General features: G+C 41.9%; 1 protein-coding gene across 1 annotated transcript in view; it reads right to left on the bottom strand.

The window, feature by feature from the left end:
• Ppp4r1 (protein phosphatase 4 regulatory subunit 1) overlaps positions 1–22,142 on the bottom strand; it is a 55,180-nt gene that overhangs the window by 5,369 nt on the left and 27,669 nt on the right. The window contains exons 7-15 of the mRNA XM_038339090.2: positions 20,777–20,884; positions 20,600–20,665; positions 19,891–20,049; positions 18,154–18,281; positions 11,897–12,408; positions 6,891–7,063; positions 5,366–5,458; positions 2,673–2,858; positions 843–1,004 (exon numbers count right to left, since the gene is read on the bottom strand). Coding sequence (XP_038195018.1) covers positions 843–1,004; positions 2,673–2,858; positions 5,366–5,458; positions 6,891–7,063; positions 11,897–12,408; positions 18,154–18,281; positions 19,891–20,049; positions 20,600–20,665; positions 20,777–20,884 — 1,587 coding nt within the window. The remainder of the gene's footprint in view (positions 1–842; positions 1,005–2,672; positions 2,859–5,365; positions 5,459–6,890; positions 7,064–11,896; positions 12,409–18,153; positions 18,282–19,890; positions 20,050–20,599; positions 20,666–20,776; positions 20,885–22,142) is intronic.

Consider the following 22,142-nt stretch of genomic DNA (forward strand, 5'->3'; position numbering starts at 1 on the left):
GCTCATTTGAGACACTATCTTTCACTGAACCTGCCTTTTTTGGCTAGGCTGGCTGTCCAGTCACCTGCTGTGATCTGCCCATCTCCATAGCCCATCATGGGGACAGACACAGGTACTTGGCTGCTGCACTCGCTGAAAGCCAAAGACCTGAGTTCAGATTCCATCTCCCCAGACCTTGTTTTAAAAAATGGGTCTTAGGGGCTAGAGAAGACAGCTCAGTGGTTAGGAGCGCTCGGCTCTTGTCAAGGGCCTACGTTCTGTTTCCAGCAGTCACATGATAGCAACTCTGGTTCCAGACCATCAGACCCCACCTTCTGACCACCACAGGCTCTGAACATATGTGTGGTTCACACACATGCACATCAGACTCCTCTGTGGCTTTAGAGTAACAGGCTAGGGATAAGACAGTCACAGAACTCAAGGCCTGTCTCTCCAGTTTCTTACTACCATGGAGAATGGCTGATTCTCAAGGAAATTAAGTAGACCGCACATGAAAGTGATCAAACTTAATGGAAGGTGTCAACATCGTGTTGTCCCTAAGTGAACACATTTGGAAAAGCATATCATGCCACAACCAACAAAACTTAATGGCTCCATTTCTTTAGTAAGAAACAGCCAGGTGGTGGTGGTGCACCACCTGAGTTTGAGATCAGCCTGGTCTACAGAGTGAGTTCCAGGATAGCCAAGGCCACACAGAGAAACCCTGTCTTAAAAACAAAACAAAACAAAAGAAAAATACATAAAAACATTGCTAGCACAAAAAAAAAGAAAAGAAAAAAAGAGGAATTTAGGCTTAGAGTAGACTTTTAGTACATATTTATGCAAAAGAGTTTAAAAGTTACCTTTAGAAAGTCATGCAAGTGTTTAAGAACACCTATCCTGACTTCATCAAGGTCTTTTAGAAAGCCATTAAAAATTGGAACCAGATCTGCAGCTGTCAACTGATCTCCAAGAATAACCGCAAGCTCATGGATGGAGAATGCTAAAGTTCTTCGGACTTTCCACTGTAGAAATAAAAACTGTGTTAGAAATTTAAACACAAAATGTGTTGTACTTTAAATGCTACTAATCTCAAAAACTTAGATCAGGGCCAGTGAGACGGCTCAGCGGGTAGAGGCGTGATTTATGGATCCCACACTTGGCAGAAGAGAGCTAAATCCAGAGTGTCCTCTGATTTGTGCATGCACGCACACATTTCCTGGCACCCACATGCACAGATACACTTTAAAAAAAAAATCATATCACGCCTTTAATCCCGGCACTTGGGGGGCAGAGGCAGTTGGATCTCTGAATTGGAGGCCAGCCTGGTTCCAGTTCACCCAGGGCTACATAGTGAGACCTTGTCTCAAAACAAAACAAATTCCATCAGAATAGAATGATAAAAATTTCAGAACTCTATGGAACTAGTAAGTAGTTTCCCTTTCACTTATAATTAAAGAGTGTTTGGGAATCAGCTCGCAAACTTCTATATTCTGTGAGCACTGGATCCCTATCTGTTGACATCCACTGTATTAAGCATTCCCCTGTTGCCCCACACAATGCTTCCCTTCAGAGTCTGTGCTGCATTATCTTGGATAAAACCCAAAACTTCTTTGTACAAAACTGGCAATTTAAGAAACACAAGAATAAAAGGTGTGTGTAGCACATGTACACACACACACGGTAAACCTGTACACTAACCACATGAAAGAGACAAGCCAGAGGGCCCTGTGGAGGATGGAACAGAAAGAAGGGCCATGTAAGGGCACCCTAGAATTCTGCAGAGCAGAGACCGAGAACTGCTGATGGCAGAATCCATGTGATAGAAACTGAGGCTCTGTGGTTCCCTGCCCAGGGCCTGTGGTTAGGAACTGTCAAGGGCCTGGATCACAGGAGGGTTCTATCCTGCTGAGTCAACAGCACTTGTGCCATGAATGGGTATAATCACTGCATTTACTACCTGCAGAAACCAGTCCCTTTCTAAGTATAAATTGCACTAAAAGGACAGGATTTTTGTTACTGGCTTTTTGGTTTATTTATTGGGATGGATAGGAGGCAGGAGGAACCAATTTTTGGCACATAGAAATCAGCCTAAACAAGAAATTAAGTCAAAGCCTAGGAAAAAAACATGTGCACACACCCCTAGGTCAAGGGTTTACCCATGTGCTCTGAGAGATGTGCTCGTCAATGCTCTGGGCACCCAGGCACCAGAACGTGGGTCTAATTACAGTTCTATTATGTGTGAAAAATCATGTTAAGTGTAAAAATCAAAGCAGCTCTCTTAGAGCAGGACGTTTGGTCTCAAGAATGATTCTAGGGGGCTGGAGAGATGGCTCAGAGGTTAAGAGCATTGCCTGCTCTTCCAAAGGTCCTGGGTTCAATTCCCAGCAACCACATGGTGGCCCACAACCATCTGTAATGGGGTCTGGTGCCCTCTTCTGGCCTGCGGGCATACACACAATTTCGTATACATAATAAATAAATAAATAAATAAATAAATAAATAAATAAATAAATAAATAAATAAAATGTAAAAAGAATGATTCTACACTGAGGTCGACAACATGGGACTGTGGGGAGCTCATGCTGCTTCACCCTGTCACGGTTCCCTGTAACACCAAACACATCTAGGACACACAATTCCTGAGACTCTGGAAGCCAACACTAACCACCTCCAGACCCACACTCACTCACCTGCATGTCTGACGCCAGGGTCTCATAGGTCTCTCTCAAGCAGTGCCAGTTCTGCCTGCCAAGAGTCAAGGCCACACCCGGCAGGCTGTATGCACAGTGCTTCGCAATCTCAGTGTCGACTGTCTGTGCTCGAGAGGGGTCGGTCATAGACAAGTACTGATCTAATAACGCTTGTGGTACAACATCCTAACCAAGAAAGAAATGACATAGCACATTTTGAACATTTAGATATATTTTCAGTAGGTCAGACATAAATGTGACAAATTAACTCTATCAATATTAATGTCAAAAACTGAAATATCTAGTGGCTGAGATTAAGAACTATGATGCCAGCCAAGCTGGTAAAATGCTTGCCATGCAAGCGTAATGACCTGAGTTCAGATTCCAGCACCCATGTAAAGAGCCACACATGCAGGGCTGGAGAGATGTCTCAGTGGTTTGCGAACACTGGCTGCTCTTCACAAGGACCCGGGTTCAATTCCCAGCACCCCAAGGCAGCTCACAGGTGTTTTGTAACTCCAGCTCCAGGGAATCTGACACCCTTACAGAGACACATGTACATATTGTACCAATTCACATAAATAATTTTTTAAAAAGGGTCAGGAAGCATTCCTGGGACTTGCTAGCAAATTAGTCTAGCCAGATTTTGGTGAGCTCCAGGTTCAGCAAAAGACCTTTTTGGGGGGCTGGAGAGATGGCCCAGTGATTAAAAGTACTTGTTGCTCTTGCAGAGAGGATCTGGGTTCAGATCCCAGCACCCACGTCACACCTCACAAACACCTGTAACTTCAGCTTCAAGGGGATCCAGTGTCCTCTTCCAGCCTCCACAGGCACCAGGCACATACGTGGTGCACACATGTACATGTAGGCAAAAGACCCATACACATAAAATAAAATTTAAAAAATTTAAAAAAAAATAAGGTGGGAGTGACTAAGGAAGACACACCACCATCAACCTGTGGTCTCCACACACATGTACACAAACACCAACATGTCACAAACATACACCCCCAAAGAGGGCATATACTAAGCAAATGTACATATGTATGCATATATACACACATATATAAGTTAATAGACAAACGAATAAATTCGCTTAAAACAAGTTAAAGTCCAGAATTAATTGCTAAGTTGATAAGAAACATTACAAGCAAGACTTGTAATGTGGCAGTTCCTTTTGAGCTTCCGCCATGACCACATGATTGCCAATGTGTTTCTAAGCAAGGGCATGATGCTGTGTGCCTGTAATCTCAGAACTCAGGAGGATCAAGTCTGAAGCCAGCCTGGGTTATATGTATTAGAACTATGTTCAAATAAAGGAACAAAAGGTTGAAGCCACGTTCCTTCTATGGAAATTGCAAAACTTACTGAGCTGGCATGGCCATGGACACTTGGAATCCCAGCACTCAGGAGGCAGAGGCAGGCAGATCTGAGTCTGAGGCCAGCCTAAACTACAGAGTGAGATCCTGTCTCAAGAACACCACTTTATCCGGGTGGTGGTGGCGCACGCCTTTAATCCCAGCACTCGGGAGGCAGAGGCAGGGGAATCTCTGTGAGTTTGAGGCCAGCCTGGTCTACAAGAGCTAGTTCCAGGATAGGCACCAAAGCTACAGAGAAACCCTGTCTCGAAAAAACAAAAAACCCCCCACTTTAAAAAAAAAATCGTAAGCCATATTCCTTCTAGGAGATTTAAAAAACCAGAGTGCACACATCTATTGGGAGATTATGAGGAAAACGTGCATACAGTCTTGCTAAGGCGTGTGCAATGTACTTTTGGAAGATGAGGTAAAAGACTAGGTGCTTCTCCGGAGGTAAAATGGGTAAGTGGAGGAGAATCTACTGCCTTTCTCTTTTAACTATGTTGCACACAAACATAAGAAATTTACTAAAAGAATGAGATGATCTATATGAACTGACTTTAAAATATTTTTACAATATAGGTGAGAAAAAATTGTGTTTCAAAACAGGATGCATGATGATTTTACTTTAAATAAGAAACACTACCTACTATGACCATATACTGTCCAATAACACCTCCCCAAGGCAAACAACACGCAGAGAATTGTCTGGGAGACTGGTCTTCAGGGACCCACAGCACCTATGGAGACTGGGGTGCAGCTCTCAGGCTAGGAGGCTCTGACCTGCTCGTGGGAAGACTGCCAAAGTACATTTCCACTAAGGAAATGAAGGACAAGGTAAGGCATACCCTGTATTTACACGTCTGTGACATTATGAGGACCTAGACTACACAGTGAGACCCTGACTGAAGAACAAAAAAACAAACAAACAAAAACAAACAAAAACCAAAAAAAACCAAGGCAAATAAAATCTCTAAAACTGGAATGCAATCATAGTAACATCAATAATATTTTATATTGGCTTTGGGCAATTTTTTACACTCAAATCTCCTAGGTCAAGCTATACTGTGCAATTCTTAGCAACTTAGACATGAGGAAATAGCTAAGCAGCATGAGATGACTATTTATCTCCAAAGACAAAAAGGGCACACACCTTGGTTTGGATACCCTACGAACACCAGGCCTTAGCAGATGTGAGGGGAAATCACGTGCTTTGCGTTGCTTCTACCAATCACCCGTGATCACCACCCATTACACAGGGAGTAATGGTAGGAGGTCAGAAGTGGCTTAGGAGGACTAAGAACCCCACCACCACACCACACGTCTGCCACTCACTTGTACTTTTGATCTCCTCTCTTCAGGGCTGAAGCCACCACTGGCGGTCATGTCCGCACCTCCGTGGACATAGTGAGGAGTGGCATCCGCATTCTGTCAGGAGAAAAGTCTACTTCAAGAACTGCCCTGCCCAGGACTGTCCTCCCTTCTCAACCTCTCTGACTGGGTACTTACCTCTCACGATAATCAAAAGATAGAGATAAGAGAGATTCTTTAGAATTTAAGGGTTTATAAACATGCTAAGGCCTCCTAAGAAGTCCTGCTTTAAACCAAGCTTGTGGAATAGCTGTTAAATGTAGAAAAAGGAGTTTCAGAAAAATGAAAGTTCATGAGGCCGGAGGGATGGCTCAATGGTTAAGAAGACCTGGATTCAATCCCAAGCACCCATATGGCAGCTCACAACCCTCTAAAACTCCAGTTCTCAGAGATCTATGCCCTCCTCTGACCTCTGTGGGCACCAGGCACGTACATAGCACACAGACACATAAGCAGACAGAACACTCATACACATCAAATGAATCTAAAAAAATTATAAAAACAATGAAAAATTAATCAGCTCATTTACAATATCAGGAGGGTTCTTCCAGTCAACTCTCGTAGCGGCCAACAGTGTCCTGTAGTTTTCTATTATTCCTACTCATGGTTCATAGTAACTCATTTTACAAGGAGCTGCTTTTACCAGTCACACTCCTACACAAACAAACACAAAATCCGCTCCACAATGCGTGTGGATCATAGCAGTCAAATCTCCACTACACGGTCAGGGTTTCTCTCCAAAGCACAAGTACCATACATTTCCAACCGCATCAGATGCCATCAACAAAAGCAGAAATGCACTGACTGCAGCGCTAAGAACTCTCTCTCCCCCTCACTGCATGACTCGGCCCTGAAGGCTATCACTTAAGTTGCACACTGCATTCTGGCAAGGAGTGGCATTCCTTCTCTGTGTCTATAAACAGGAGAGAAGAAACATGCTATGTGACTCTGGCTTGAGGGAAATGCAGTAGGAAAGCAGGGTAGGAGCCTGTGGACAGCTATGGACGCAGCAAAGACGATGCTAGTAACAGTACCCACCCTCACACTTGAGTCCAGACAATGCCACAGCCCTCCGCAACATGGCCTCAAGTCCCGATCTTCTGCTCAGAATACTGTGTTGCTTGCTGCAGTGAAATGGTCCGATCAGAAACAAAGTGCCTCTCCAAAAAGAAAAGGGAAGAGTTAATTATTCTTGATAAAGGGCTTTGTTTCCAGTAAGACTATTTCACTGCAGTGAGCTACGTTAACATCCACTCGCCTAAGAGGAGGTCATATAGACAGGACTGGGACTGACTTTGAGCCTTTAATATGACACTAAAGTCACAAGGACAGGATGTGGTGAGGATAATTATTTTTACATTATACAAAAGGAAAAGCTAGAAAATGAGGAACAAAATAGAACTCACTAACTAGAGTGCTGGTTACAACCGTCCCCAGCAAGACTGCGTGTTCACACACCTCACTTGGTAAATACCACTGAGCTCATTACCTCCTCGGCAGCGCTGATTAAAGGCATAGAAGCGTCTTGCTCTAAGCTACAGTCCGGCAGCTCATTCACACCCAGGTCATCTTGTAGCTCGCTCCGATGCTCCCCACTGCTGGCCTCTTCGTGAGCATCCAGGCTGGAAGCGCGCAGTGCAGCCGACAGCACTTCCACCTGTGCTGTGGGCAAAGAACAACAGTGAGCGGAACGGCAACATCTTTGCTACCCAAATGAGTTGTTATCAGTACAACATGTATGTCTGACACAGCCAGCAAAAGCTGAAAAAGCCTACGATGGCCAAGCATCAGTCTTTCATTGTGCACGGTGCTGCCTGGCTGCTGGAGGCTCCTCTAGGCCACCACAGGGTCAGTTTCAGAGTTTGTACTTTTCTCTACCAGCCCTACTTACGAACCTACTCTAGCAGAAAGGCAGTCACACAAACCTGCCAACATAAAGTAACAGCAGCTACACCTAAACACCACCTTTACCCCACTTCACTATCCCTCTTTGAGACTGAAATTACTACAGTTTGTTTCAAACACTGGGATCCCAAGAATATTGTCTTACTTGCCCAAAGCCTAAACAACTTAGCAAGCACTAGTTATTAAATCTGACAATACTGCTTTCCTTATACACAGAAAATTCAAATTAATAAAAAGGCATTCTCTTCCCCACCCAATAAATGAGAAATTTATACATGCGCATATATACATAATTAACATTTATTTCAAGTAACATTCCTCTTGCGCATATAAAATATGACATTTCAAATGCAAATTTATTGCTTAAAATAACTTATTTGTATGTGACAACATTTCTAGAATTTCTTGCCTTTTTTGCAGACATCAATGCAGACTCTCGTGTCTGGTCAAAGTGCTGTGAGAAGTGACTGCTGCCCACTCAGCCTTCAACTGGCCATTTATGCTGTCCCCCTTCCCCCTCCACTAAGGCACACCCTTGTGAAGAGCCAAAGGAGAGGAAGGGTTGCCATGAAACAGTCATCCAGATCGGCCGCGATTCTGACTGTGAACACAGCAGGGACCCTGATGTCTCCGAGAAACCGTTAACAGGGCTGAAGGAGGAATGTCGCCATCTTTCATGGTGTGGTCACTGGGGGACAGTGTGGGAAGACCACGTACAGAGGAAAAGAAAGGGGGACAGCAGGCAGTAATGGAGGTCACTATAATCACAGTATTGTTTATATGTAAGAAACTGTCAAAAAACAAAGAAATCTTTGAGAGACCAAGAAGTGGGTGACAGAGGACTGGACACCTTTCCACTGGGCTCCATGTAAACAGAGCAGGCCTGAAAAGCAGGCACTACATAAAGGACCTAGAAAGGGCGAAGAGCCTTATTGCAGAATGCTTCGCTAGTGAGCTCAGCCGTCCCTGGCTCAGTAGGCCACTCTCACTCTTAAACTCTATTTCTACTGTGGGGGTGGTCCTCTAAAAACATTTAAGCGCCTGGCCATGGACACACCAGGAACTTCTGTTTCAGTGGGTCACCGTTACCTAATAAAGCCAATAAAGGTGTTTATTCCTGGGACAGTCTGGTGATTTTCATTGTTTTCAAAAATTCAGCTGTAATCTGTAATTATCATAAACACTTTAGCTCCCTCTGGCGTCTTTCAGGTTTCTAACGCTGAGGAGAACTGAACGCTGACTACACAATGTGTAACACGTACCATGCCACTGAAGTGCACGACAGGATCTTAACCTTGTAGTTGCTGCTCAAGAGCATCAGAACATGTCTGACACAGGCATGTCACTTGTCTCCCGGAACTACCTACTCCCATCCAGGCATGTCCTACCTGCAGGCCATACGTGTGTATCAAGATAGTTATGATTGCAGTTCAACAGGCCATCTCTTAGAAAGGGGGGGCCTTTCTACCATCTTTTGTGTTTCACCCCTTAGGATCTGTTCTGTCGACCATTCCTTGGAGAGCTATTGTGTCCACAGCTAGCAAAAGGGTTTTTCCTTTTCCTGTTGTAGTCTAATGAAAAAGTTTAAACTTGTGACAAAAAAAACTCAAAGAAGGAATAAGACCACCAGTGATCACAGGAGGGTGAAGCTGTCTTGTTCCTATGACGATTCCTACAGGGTAACAACAAGGGAGCAAGTGACACAGCTGTGGCTGTGACCTGGATGTGCACACGGAAACCCCCTTGGAGGAGCCGCATGCTTCCTTTCCCGCTACTCTTACTGTCAGGAAGAGATGGTTTACAAGGCAGCATCGCATTGGTCTCCCCAACTGCTCAGACCTTTGTTTCTAGATTAAGGGTCTGCCTTAAACACACACACACACACACACACACGTATTTTCTCACAAATTAAAGGGAATGACTGCTCTATAACACACCATTTTAGAAAAGAAAAAGAAGCCAGGTGGTGGTGGTGCACACCTTTAATCCTAGCATTTGAAAGGCATAGGAAGGTGGACCTCTGAGTTTGAGGCCAGCCTGGTCTACAGAGTGAGTTCCAGGACAGCTAAGGCTAAACAGAGAAACCCTGGTCTTGAAAGAACCAGAAAAAAGAAAAGGAGCTCCAAATTAATGAACAAACTTCTAAAAATTCAAAACATTTTATGATAAAATGGAAAACAGCTACTTAAATTAACACAGATTAAACCAATATGCTCTCAGATAAAATAAAAACTAAAAGCACTGCATGACAAATTTAAATTGTTCCGGGTGTCACAGTTGAATTATAAACACAATCAGTTAAATTATAACATAATATTTATAATGAAATTTCTTAACTACAATGTAATTAAGTCAAATAATTTATTAGCCATCTTCAGAAACAAAGACATATTATGAAACTTAAAAAGGGTTTATCATTTTATATTTTGAAAAACTTGAAACCTTGCATCAAATATTTCTATAATATTTGTTGAGTGTCTACTGCATGTTAGAAAATTAACAGGTACTATAATGTAATGAGAGACCCAGAATAGATCTAAAGCCTGGCTGGCAAGCCTTTTTCATAAAAATTAAGTTTGAGGAAGAATAAAAATGAGCCCAGCTAGCCGGGCGGTGGTGGCGCACGCCTTTAATCCCAGCACTCGGGAGGCAGAGGCAGGCGGATCTCTGTGAGTTCGAGGCCAGCCTGGTCTACAAGAGCTAGTTCCAGGACAGGCTCTAAAAAAAAAAAAAAAAGAGCCCAGCAGTAGTGGTACAGGCCTATATCCCAGCACTCAGGAGGCAGAGACAGGTGATCTCTGAGCTCGAGGCCAGCCGGGTCTACACAGAATGAGTTCCAGAACCGAGAGAAACCTTATCTCAAAAGTCCAAAAATTAAAATAGAACAAAAAGGTGGGGGCTGGAGAGATGGCTCAGCTGTTAAGAGCACTGGCTGCTCTCCAGAAGACCTGAGTTTAATTCCCAGCAACCACATGGTGCCCTCTTCTGTGTGCAGGCACACATGCACAGAGTACTCATACACATAAACAAATCTTTTGTAAAAAGCTGAAAGCAATGAAGATATTAAACACTTGACTATCACTAGCTGTGGATACGTCTAGTTTCTTCTCCTCTGGGACTGAGGAGAATGGAAGGGAAGAAGGGACACTTCTGAGAATTCTGGTTTATCAACCCTCAGAAGTGGATAGGGGAGGGATATAGATGGATGGATGTTCTGTAGCTCAACTGTAGTAGCAGTCATTTGGCTATTTCTCAGATCTCACAGAACTGTTCATTCAAAGGGGCAATGACATTTATTGGTATGAACGATGCCCCAGTGAGTCTTAAAGATTAAGATAAAAACTAGAAATAATGTTATGCACAATAAGCCAGACTCAGACAAATATAATAATATGTTGTCATTTGTGGAACCTGATTTTAAAAATATCTATATAGATAGATATAAAAGTCAATCAAACTAAAATAATATTAATGATCAAAGATGTAATAAAATTTCATTCTTTTCAGGTGTGAAATTACAACAGGAAAACTCTAAAAATCACAATAAATGAAAGTAAACAAAGATGCCTGCTAACCTACCAGACAGCTGCGGTCTTCCCAAGTTTAGACAGGTTTGGACCGGGTGCGGTGCTCACACCTGCTCCTGCGCTCAGGGGGATGAGGCAGGGAGATGCTGCTGCAAGCTTGAAGCTAACCTGGCTACAGAATGAGGTCGTCCCCACAAAGAAGCCAAAAGACAGGTTTTTGTTTTAAAAGGATTACTTAAGATTTTACTTTATTTGCATTAAAATGGGGATTTCTCAATACTGAGCAACCCTATAGTTTAGAAATTTTAGTTTTTGGAACAAAGGGGAAAAATCCAAAAAGCAGTATTGGATCTGAAGATCTGCAGTTACGGGATTTACAATTTTGGTTTTATTTTTTTCCTAAGAACAAGTTCTCCCTGGATGGCCTAGAACTCACAGAGGGATCTGTCTGTCTCTGCCTCCTGATGCTGGGATTAAAGGGTGTGCCATCATGCCTACACTTCAAGACATTTCCGTGAATACCACAAGTCCCCAAGGGACAGGAAAGCACCGTCCTGACTGTCTAGCTCCACGACGGCAGCAGGCAGAACAAGGAGGGCTTTGTAACACCCGTTCCCATTCCTAAGGACTTGATACGAGGCTGTCTTTAGAACTGAACAACCACTAAAACACTAAAGCTGTTGTTCACAATGGAAGACACAGGCCATGCATGTATAATCCCAAAAAACACAAAACTGAAAATCATTCTTGTAAAAGTCTACAGTTCCTAAAACAACATATATATGGGAAAACAGAAACCTATGCCCACCATAGAGACTATAGTTCTTCCTTTAAAATGAGACCCAACGCCAGGCAGTGGTGGCGCACACCTTTAATTGCAGCATTTAGGAGGCAGAGGCAGGTGGATCTCTGCGAGTTCGAGGCCAGCCTGATCTACAGAGTGAGTTCCAAGACAAGCCCCAAAGCTACAGAAAAACCCTTTCTCAAAAAAACAAAAACCAAGCAATTTTTTTTAAAAAAATCACCTTTAGAATAAAAAAGACTATAATGGACTCTTCCATACCTTTAACATCCGGGTCATCTATGTGTGGCTCTAGGTTCTCTATCATCTCTTCTAGTTCCTTCCGGGTAGCCATGGTGATATTAGGAGAACCTGGTCCAGGGACGTCAGGTGCATCTCCTGCTTTCTCGGGGCTTAGTGTCTCCCCAAAGTCCTGCTGGAGCTCTCTATCAAGGTCTATCTCAGGTAGAGGAGTCCTCCAGAAATGGAAGGAGTTGAACAAATCCTGATCTAAGAGAGTGGAATCTGGGGAGCTGGTGCCAACCTCTGGCCGGAATGCAGTCGTGCAGTTAGCAGGCTTTTTATCATTCTCATCGCTAGCTGCTTCCTGATGAGACTCTGAGGACAAAGTACAGAGTGAGGAGCTGTCCTCTGGAACACTTATGTCACCTGCAGAGTTCCCAGCAGTCTCAGCAGCACAGTCTTCTAGTGCGCTCTCCAGGCTGGCACTGAAGTCTGCGGGAGCATCCTCTGGCCGGACCTGCTCCTCTTCTACAGCACCAAAATCTTTGATCCTTTGATTCATTTAGGGGAAAAAAAGAAACATGGAAGTACAGAAATAATTACTGGGAAAATATAATGTAAAGTATGGCATACAGCATTTAGACTAGCTAAGGGCTTTAGAGTATAGATTATCCACAGGAACTCAATAGTCTTGTGGGTTACACACCACTTCTTCCCACCAGCTGTTCTACATTCAGAGATATAAACACCTGTCAAACTTGTCTAAGCAGTCAAGCATTATTAACAGCTGGAGACCGTGACGCTTAGGAATCCTGGAATACTATAATACTACTGTAATATCAGTAACAGCAGGAAGACACCTATACAGTGGATTCTAGGATACATAAAATTTTAAATTACTTATTTGGGGATTATTTATATTGCCACTGTTTCAACGACACAGTGAAAGCTGATAATCAAAACATTTTTGCTTATTTTTGCTTATAAAAGGGATAAGGAGGGTAGCAGAGAAGATACTAACCATTTCATAAAATACATTATAATCTACTTAATGTAAATAAAGAATATTTTTATTTCTTCATCTCCCATGCTACTTCAAAACCAGGTTTTTCAAGAAGGAAATCATGATGCAACAGATAAAGACAAACAGTACACTCTCCTGATGAACTGCCACCTGCCACCTCAACTACAGCCTTCAGTTTTACTATTTCTCTCCAATCTTTTATTATCAGGTAGTTACTGGGCACCTACTAGGATCCAGGAATAAATCAGGCTTCAGGTTTGGTATGTAGGGCTAGGTAAAGTGCCTGCTGTACAAGTGTAAGGACCCACGTCCAAGCATCTATGTAAAAAGCCACGAGGAGCCCCACACCTCTAGTCCCAGTGCTGGGGAGATGGAAACAAAGCTCCCTGGGGCTTGCTGTCTCCTAGCATGACTGAACTGGCAAGCTCCAGGTTCAGTAGGAGACCCTATCTCAACAAATAGGGTGGAAAATAACTGAGAAAGATGCCTGAACCTCTGGCTTACACACACACACACACACACACACACACACACCCCTAGCACAGCGATCTTTAGCATATAAAGGAAACAAGCCACTGAGGTGGTGCACACCTGTAAACCCAGCCCTTGAGGGACTGAGGCTAGAGAATCAAGAATTTGAAAGGAGCCTGGCCCTACATAGTTAAACCCAAAACAAAAATTCTCACCAAAAATCTAAAACTGAATGTAAATTATAGCTATTACCCTTGAGATTATAATTACAGGTAAACAAACAGTAAACTACAAAAGCAAATTACCATCATGATGATTAAAATGCAGTCAGGAGTGGTGGCTCACACCTTTAGTACCAACAGAGGAAGCAAGAAGCAGGGGGATCTCTATGAGTTCCAGGTCAGCCTAGTCTACAGAGTGAGTTCCAGGACAGTCAGGCTATACAGGGAGAGAGTGTCTCAAAAATAAATTTCTACCCCATTTCCCAAATCAGTATGTGATTCCAAGCAAAGAAGTCTGACATCATCGAGCAAAGGATGCAGAGAAGGAAGTGGGACCACATGGCTTTAGAGAAAATGATGTGGCTATGAGGCAAATGGAAGAGCATTTTCAAGAAGAAACAGCAATATAAAGGCAAGTGCTGACATAAGAGATGGCAAACTCAGAAGCCAACTGTGACTTTCTGAAGTGGGACGGAATATGGCTGAGATGGGTACAAAGCCTCTGGAGCCCGGCAGCTCAGCCAGATGCTCTTGACTACTGCGGGCTGTCGGAAATAATGACGCAACTGTAAAACCTAACAGATGGAGCTTCTTTTCCCAAGACCTTTGTAGAAGCAGTGTAGGAAACAAGCTGGAGTGTCAGCAGCAGACATGGTGTTTAAACGCAGGTGTGCCTGCGGGCTGCAGAGGAACACTCAACAGTCATTAAAGAGGTGGGTGGCTGTAGGCACTCACTCATTTCACGCTGGCGGTAACAAACAAATGAACCTGCTGGGCACCCAGATTCTGGTTAGGGCAATTGAATAGATGCCTATAGCACTAATTAGAAGCTAACAACCCTGGCTGGGTGTGGTGGTGCATGCTTTTAATCCCAGAGGCAGGAGAATCTCTGTGAGTTCCAGGCCAGTCTGGTCTACAGACCTATGCTATACTCGCCTATTGTGGGAAGTCCTTCTGTATATGTGTTGCTTTTACTGGATAATGAATAAAGCTGCTTTGGCCTATGACAGGGCAGAATAGAGTAAGGTGGGAATTTCAAGCAGATGGAGGCGGAAAGAAGGAGGAGTCAGAGAGATGCCATATAGGTGCCGGAGAAGACAGCACTTGAAACTTTACCAGGTAAGCCACAGCCTTGTGATACACAAAATAAAAGAAATGGGTTAATTTCAGATGTAAGAGTTAGTTAGTAAGAAACCAGAGCTAATAGGCCAAGCAGTGTTGTAATTAATATAGTTTCTGTGTGATTATTTGTGCCTAGGCGTGGGAACAAACAAACAGTCTCTGTCTACACTTGCCTCTAAGATATGTGCATACAAGAGCACCAGAGGTAGGTTAGAGATTTCTCTCAAAAAAAAAAAAAAAAAAAAAAAAAACCCTATGTAAGCCAGGTGTGGTGGAGCCAGCCTGTAATTACAGTACTTGGCAAGTAGGAGCAGGAAGATCAGAGTTCAAGACCAGTTCCAGCTTCATGAGACCCTCTCAGTCTTGCTTCTTATTCCCATGCACGTAAATAATCAACACCCTCAGGCTTTCTTAGCAGAGGCCATGGTACCTGGCAAACCTAGGACAATTACTTCAAGGAAAAACTGACTCACAGAACGTGGTTAAAGAGAACCAAGCCAAACTAAAGAAAATACCATGACACAACTTCCAAGAACTACCCCAGGAAGGAGTCAGATGAGGCCTTAATGTTAGTGGAATATCTCCAATGCCAACATCAGTTTTATTGTTCATATACTTAAGGTTTTGAAGATCAACACCACAGGTCCTTAGAATAATTCATTCAAGATCTTTATTTATGGGGGTTTTAATTAAAGGAAAAACAAAAGCCAGGGTGTGGTAGCACACTCCTTTAATCTCAGCATTTGGGAGGCAGAGTTGAGCAGATCTCTGTGTTCAGGACAGCCAGAACTACACAGACAGAACCCTGTATCAAATATCCACAAAGGTGGGAGAAGGCAGGGAGGGGCACTAGGAAAAGCTTCATGTAGGTAGTGATTTACTGCATAAATGTATGGATTTTACAAAAAAAAAAAAAAAAAAAATAATAATAATAATAATAATAATAATAATAATAAAGGTACCCAGTATTTGCCAGAGCCAGTGAAGGTATTAAACATAAAAATCAGACTGCTACACTGGATGTGCTTACACACTACAGCATGATCAAAGCAAACATGTAATTTTAAAAAGACATAGTTGAAAACAAGTGGTATATAAAAAATGCTTTTAACTTCCTGGCAGAGTTAGGCTATAATTCTGGAAGGTATGGGTATGGAGACAGTGGACATACTGACAAGTATTTTGTTAACAGACAATACATCTGAAATGAACTGCTTTCCAACAGAGCAGTAGGTAAAACAGGCAGGGTGAACACACAGAGCAGGGTGCAGGCAGAACAGCAAGCAGCCAGAGAACAATGCAACTGTTCCAACAGACACAGGAGTGTCCAATTTGCATAATTACTTGTGTTCTGATAGGAATCCATCCAGGGCACACTGTAGGCAAGTGCTCCCTCACTGAACTATAGCCTCAGACCTCATTATTTTAAGCTTTGCATAACTGTACAAAACAGATCTCAAAGCTTTACCCTGTCTCTGTCAGGAGCCTTTATCAGTATCTTCAAAAGTATTGATAGCCTGACAGATCTGATAAAAACAACATGTCTATAATCAATAAATCTTTCTAAGAATACTATGTGACAGTAAATGTTTTAAAACAGTAAATGTTTCACTACACACAAAATAAACTAGCAGAAACCTAGAAGCAAAACTTCACTAGGAGACTGGAGAGATGGCTCAGCCATGAAGACTCCAATGATCTTGTTGAAGACACAAGTCTGGGTCTCAGCAGCCACAATGGGTAGCTTATAACAGCCTGTAAATCCAGCTTCAGCAGACCTAATTTCTTTTAGCTTCTATGGGTACCAGTGCACGTGTATGTACACAGACAGACAGATACACATACACAGCTAAAAACACAATATATCATTTAAAAAATAAAAAAAAACCATTCCTGTCTTGGTCTGATATTAAGAGATATGAATTCTAGGGAACTGAGAAAACCCTGAGAAGAGAAACCAAATTCTGGTTCATACTGGGTTCTCAGCTTTTATACTAGCTTGAAAATATGGCAGTGCTATCAAAGGCAAAGCAATACCAGACTAGGATGTAGAAGAGAAGTGTGCCCAAGCTTTGATAGCATTTACAACAAATCCTTCCCTACTCAGGAGTTCTCTTCCCTTTACTAATCATAACACAATTCAGTGGTAATACAGATAGTCCAGTGCTACAAATAATATCCTCGATACCAATACATAGCTAATATTATAATGCAAAGTCAATATAAAAACCAAACTACTGTTAAATAGTTGTTCCATAAAGCCACATACCTCCAGTCATCAAGTACAGCCCAATAGCCCAGCGACTGCTCTTATTAATAACATCTTACCGAAGCACAGCTATGCATTGTTCACGCCGTGCTGACGGTGCTTTATACTACAAGAGCAGAGCCAGGCATTTGTGACAAAGAAAGGAAAGGTTTACGATCTGCTTCTACTGAAAACGCTCTGTGCTGTCTCATACACTTCTCTATATGTTCACACATTCACTTATCAGAACTTTCCAGATTTAAAACCAAGTCATGTGCCATCTTCACTATACTTAAAAAGATCATTTAAGAAAAAGTAAGTTGGCTTCAAAAATGTAAAGCAGGTAACACTCCCCCACCCCACCATTTTTATAAAATTCCTTCCATCATCTGTTTTTAAAAGCACCACAACCATGCCTACTAGAAGCCATTTTCTTCCTTTAAAAAGACAGTACCTCAGATGTGTTTGGCAGGACAGTAGGAGAACGGGCAAAAGGGTAAAACAAGGCAGCAGAGGAGAAAGGAAGAACTGTCAAATCAAAACACCAAGAAAGCAAATACCACAGTATCAAGACCTACAGAAGAGAATGGTCATTAGCATCATGGCAAGGGGGCTGTTTCAAGAACATAGGCGTAACTGCAGAAGCTTATGCGACTTCCATTCACTCTTAGACCCAAGCAGTTCTCTAAATGTGTAACTCCAATAAAATCAACTGAAATTCTTTAATGCAGAAGTCTTGATATAAGACTGTCAACCTTTATTGAACTTTTGGTTAAGTTATACTTCTATTTAATAAGTACATTAATTTAGGACAAATTACTAAAATGCTTCCTTCAATTAAGGGATTATCATGATCATTCTGTAGAGAATCCAAGATCCACATTAGATTAACTGACTCTAAGGAAAAATAAAAGTCAGAGTGGACTACATATAAAAATAAACATTATTAAAGTAGGTTTTAGAGGCAAAGTTTAAAAACTTTATTTAATAAATTTATAATCATTAGCCTGTGTATTCTGAGCACCAACAATTTACTAGGCAAATAATTCATTAAATATTCAGGAAACTATCAAATTTGTCACTCGGTTTTCTCTGTGTGAAGCATCAAGCTAAATGTGTTAAATTCATTTTCTCATTCAACACGTAACTAGCTTAAATACAAGCGTGTGTTTAAACTGGCCCAGTGGAAGACAAAGCTCTGACGTTATACCTGCTTCTGTCTCCTGCTGATGACTCTTCGGAACTCTTGCCCTCATCTTTAAAACACTGGCCTGAGCTGGATGGATTCGCAAAGGTGGATATAAAAGGCCCCAGAGACTGAAAGGCTGCTTGGCGGACCTAAGGGGAAATAGAAACAATAAACAAAAATAAAGTGATAATGCACACATATTCAGTGATTAGTCTGCATATACCAAAGTACAGGAGAACAGGAAAGCCTTGTGAAGGAAACCTCAATCTTTCTTTACTTAGAATTTAGAAAGCATTGTAATTTTTTTTAACTTTCAGTTTTTAGTTTGACTTGGCTATTTGAACAATGAGAATCTGAGTAAGACAGACTATTATTAAACACAAATATATCATATCCTTAAAAAGCCTTCTTGTAAGCTTCAAAAACAAGAAAAGTGAAAAGAACCGAGACTGTGGAACAGAAAGTATGCTCAGTACTTTCAAAGAGGGGAGACCGTTAGCCATAACGAGGCAGACAAACTCTGCGACTCTAGATTTAGAGAATTCAACACTTCCTTTTACCCCAAGAGCACACACAGGGTATACACACACAGACAGACACACTTACTACGTACGTAGCTTTGGCAGGCCTAGAATTAATTATGTAGACCAAGGCTGGCCTTCAACTACCTGCTTCTTCCTCTTGAGTACTGAGATTAAAGATGGATACACTCAGTGTCTAGTAAAAATAAACATTAAAAGGGGTGGGGGAGAGATGGCTCAGTGGTTAAGAGTACTAGCTGCTCTTTCAGAGGACCTAGGTTCAATTCCCTGCACCCACATGGCAGATAACAACACTCTGTAACTCAAGTTCTAGTGTTTCTGACTCCAAATACCAATGTATATAAAAATAAAAAAAAAAATTTAAAAAAGAAAAAGCCAGAGTATTAAATATCAAGCCAAATTAACATGATTTGTATTTGCAAAAATAAAAAAAATACTCTCCATGTAACAAAGAGACAACCTTTAATAACCTTCCATTATCTTCTCTTACATGTATGAATTGTGCACATATATTGTAAATTGTGAATTCTTTCCTTGGGGGGGGGGCACGCAGTCAGAGACAGGGTTTCTCTGCGCAGCTCTGGCTATCCTGAAACTTACTCTGTAGACCAGGCTAGCCTCAAATTCAGAGAACCATCTGGTGCTGTTTCCCAAGTGATGGAATTAAAGGCACACGCTGGGGGCTGGAGAGATGGCTCAGTAGCTAAGAGCACTGGCTGCTCTTTCAAAGGTCCTGAGTTCAATTCCCAGCAACCACATGGTGGCTCACAACCATCTGTGTTGAGATCTGTCGCCCTCTTCTGGCATGCAGGCATACATGGAGGCAGAATGTTGTACACATAATAAATAAATAAATCTTAAAAAAAAAAGGCACACGCTGCCACCACCTGACATTTTAAATTATTTCTTAAATTTTAAAACATGGAGTTAGAGAGATTGCTCAGTGGTTAAGAGTATTGACTGTTCTTTAAAAGGACCTGGGTTCAATTCCTAGCACCTACATGGTAGTTCACAACTGTCTGTACCTCCTATTACAGAGGATCTGACATAGAGGTTCTGGCCTCTATGGGCCCCAAACACACATGTGGTACACATACATACATGCAGGCAAAACATACATAGACATACAAGAGAATAAACTATTAAAACAACTTTTTTTTTAAAAAAATCATATTTAGTTTGAAATAGACTCAAAATGTTTAAAAAAAAATGTTACCCAACGTGAAGGATCACTGATCAAGTTAATGAACAGTGCTGAGAGCTTTGTCCGCCGGATCTCTTGGCATGTTGCACAGGAGACAGCCATGAAACACTCAGCACAGGCCTTCCGCACTCCCCACACGTTATCAGCGCACAGCTGGAAAAACCTGGGCAGCTACGTGAGCACAAACAGAAAGTGACCGCAGTTACCTTCCATTTTCTACTTTAAATGTTGGATATTCTTTAAAAGTAGAAAATGTGTTTAATAAAAGTACTCAGAAAATTTTAATGAATTACATTCAACTTACAATTCACTCTAGAAATGCAAAAGCACCAACAAACAACTCGACATTCCCCAAGAGCTCCCATCTGAGCCCATCTGGCAAATTCTACACATACGAACTTGTGCAACAGGAGCACACACAACTCAACTGCTCTGCTCCAGCATTTAAGTGCCAGAGTAGCCTAGTGAAAGATCAAAGATGCAGTTAAGTTAGACTTTATTTATTAAGTAGAAATGGGGAAGCTAACTATGCATGTGTTTCTCACATGTTTTAATTTTTAATAAATCATCATTATCAAAACACATTTCAAATGCCACCTTGCAGAAACTTAAAGCACTAAATTTACAAACATCATTCTATTTTGTAGTCATGGGGCCATGTTAATAAACTCTCTACTACTCTGTAATGCATTGTCTGTTCTTTAACATCTGAGATACTTACCAACATTTCCTCTGTAGCTTGCTGGCCAACCACACTGCAAATATCTCCGAAATTGGCAGCACAGACCTATAACAAGACCATTACTAACACTTCAGTATCACATGCAGAGCTCCTTTAAAGCCGTCTATTAGGCCCCACCATCACTGCATACAAGGAGCAGACAGGGCGCAGACGCACCTTCCGAACGTGGAACATCCGGCAGTCGCAGCACATCTCACAGAACCTAGGGAGGACGAGGCGCTCCGTGATGTCCTTCCCAACCATGGGGGCCATCTTGCACATTATCTAAAATAAGTGAGAAAGAAATTCACATTGAAAACATCTAAGGCCTTTTCAGATAAATTTAATAATTTAAAGAAATACATATTAACTAATATGCAGCAAGTGTACTAAATCTAGAAAAAAATCCATTTTATTTTTCTATTACTTAATTATTATTTAATGACCTAATAACTTTGGTAATAACTTTGAAAGTAAGAAATAAGGAAAAGGGCTGGACGGTGGTGGTGCACGCCTTTAGTCCCAGCACTCGGTCGGCAGAGGAAGGTCTCTGAGTTCCAGACCAGCCTGGTCTCTGAGTTCCAGACCAGCCTGGTCTACAGAGCAAGTTCCAGGACAGGCTCCTAAGGTACAAAGAGAAACCCTGTCTCAAAAAAACCAACCAAACAAACAAACAAACTAAAACAAAACAAAACAAAACAAACAAACAAAAAGGCAGATAGAAAAAAATTCTACCTTTAATCCTAACATTGGAGAATAGAGACAGGTAGACTGTGAATTCAAGGCCAGCCTGATATAAAAAGGGAGTTCCAGGACAGCTAGGGCTATACAGGAGAAACCAGGTCTCAAAAAAAAAAAAAAAAACAAAAAAAAAACAAAAAAACAACAACAACAAAAACCAACAACAACAATAAAAAGAGTAGCCTGTAGGAAGGCACACTTGTATCTAAGAAGAATGGGACTGAGTACAGCTATGTTACTGAGGAAAAGCTCCAGAGCAGACATTGTCGGCTTAGCCTGGAGTTAACTGAAGCTCACGTGGGAGCCGGGACCTGGGGATTCAGGACATAGTCCTAATACACAGAGTTTTCAGCTAATAGTGCAAGAAGCAAGAGTTACCTTTACTGAAAATTAGCTCTTACTGTAAGTTAGTACAGAAGGAAATGTGAGGCCTGTTGGCATTTTCCAAATACATCTAGTCCCAGACTGTGCAAACTGACAAGAAGTGCAAGGCACAAAGATCGAAAAGAAACTTTTTAGTCAAGTATGGCAAGATTGTCTGCAAAGAAAACTCCAATCAGTCTACAAAGAAGTCACCAGAATAAATAAACAGATTTAAGAAAGTTGTAGGAGCTCTTTTCCATCTTCCTCTCGGAGAGGCAGCTTCGCTTCTGCCTCTCTCCCCACTTCTCTGCTTTCCCCCCTCTCCTCTCTCTCTCCCTCTCTCCTTTAATAAAGCTTTATGTCTAAAAAAAAAAAAAAAAGAAAGTTGTAGGATATCACTAGGTGGTGGTGGCGTACATCTTTGATCCCTGCACTTGGG

This window comes from Arvicola amphibius, chromosome 8 (genome assembly GCF_903992535.2).
Source record: "Arvicola amphibius chromosome 8, mArvAmp1.2, whole genome shotgun sequence".
In the NCBI taxonomy this organism is placed as follows: Eukaryota; Metazoa; Chordata; class Mammalia; order Rodentia; family Cricetidae; genus Arvicola; species Arvicola amphibius.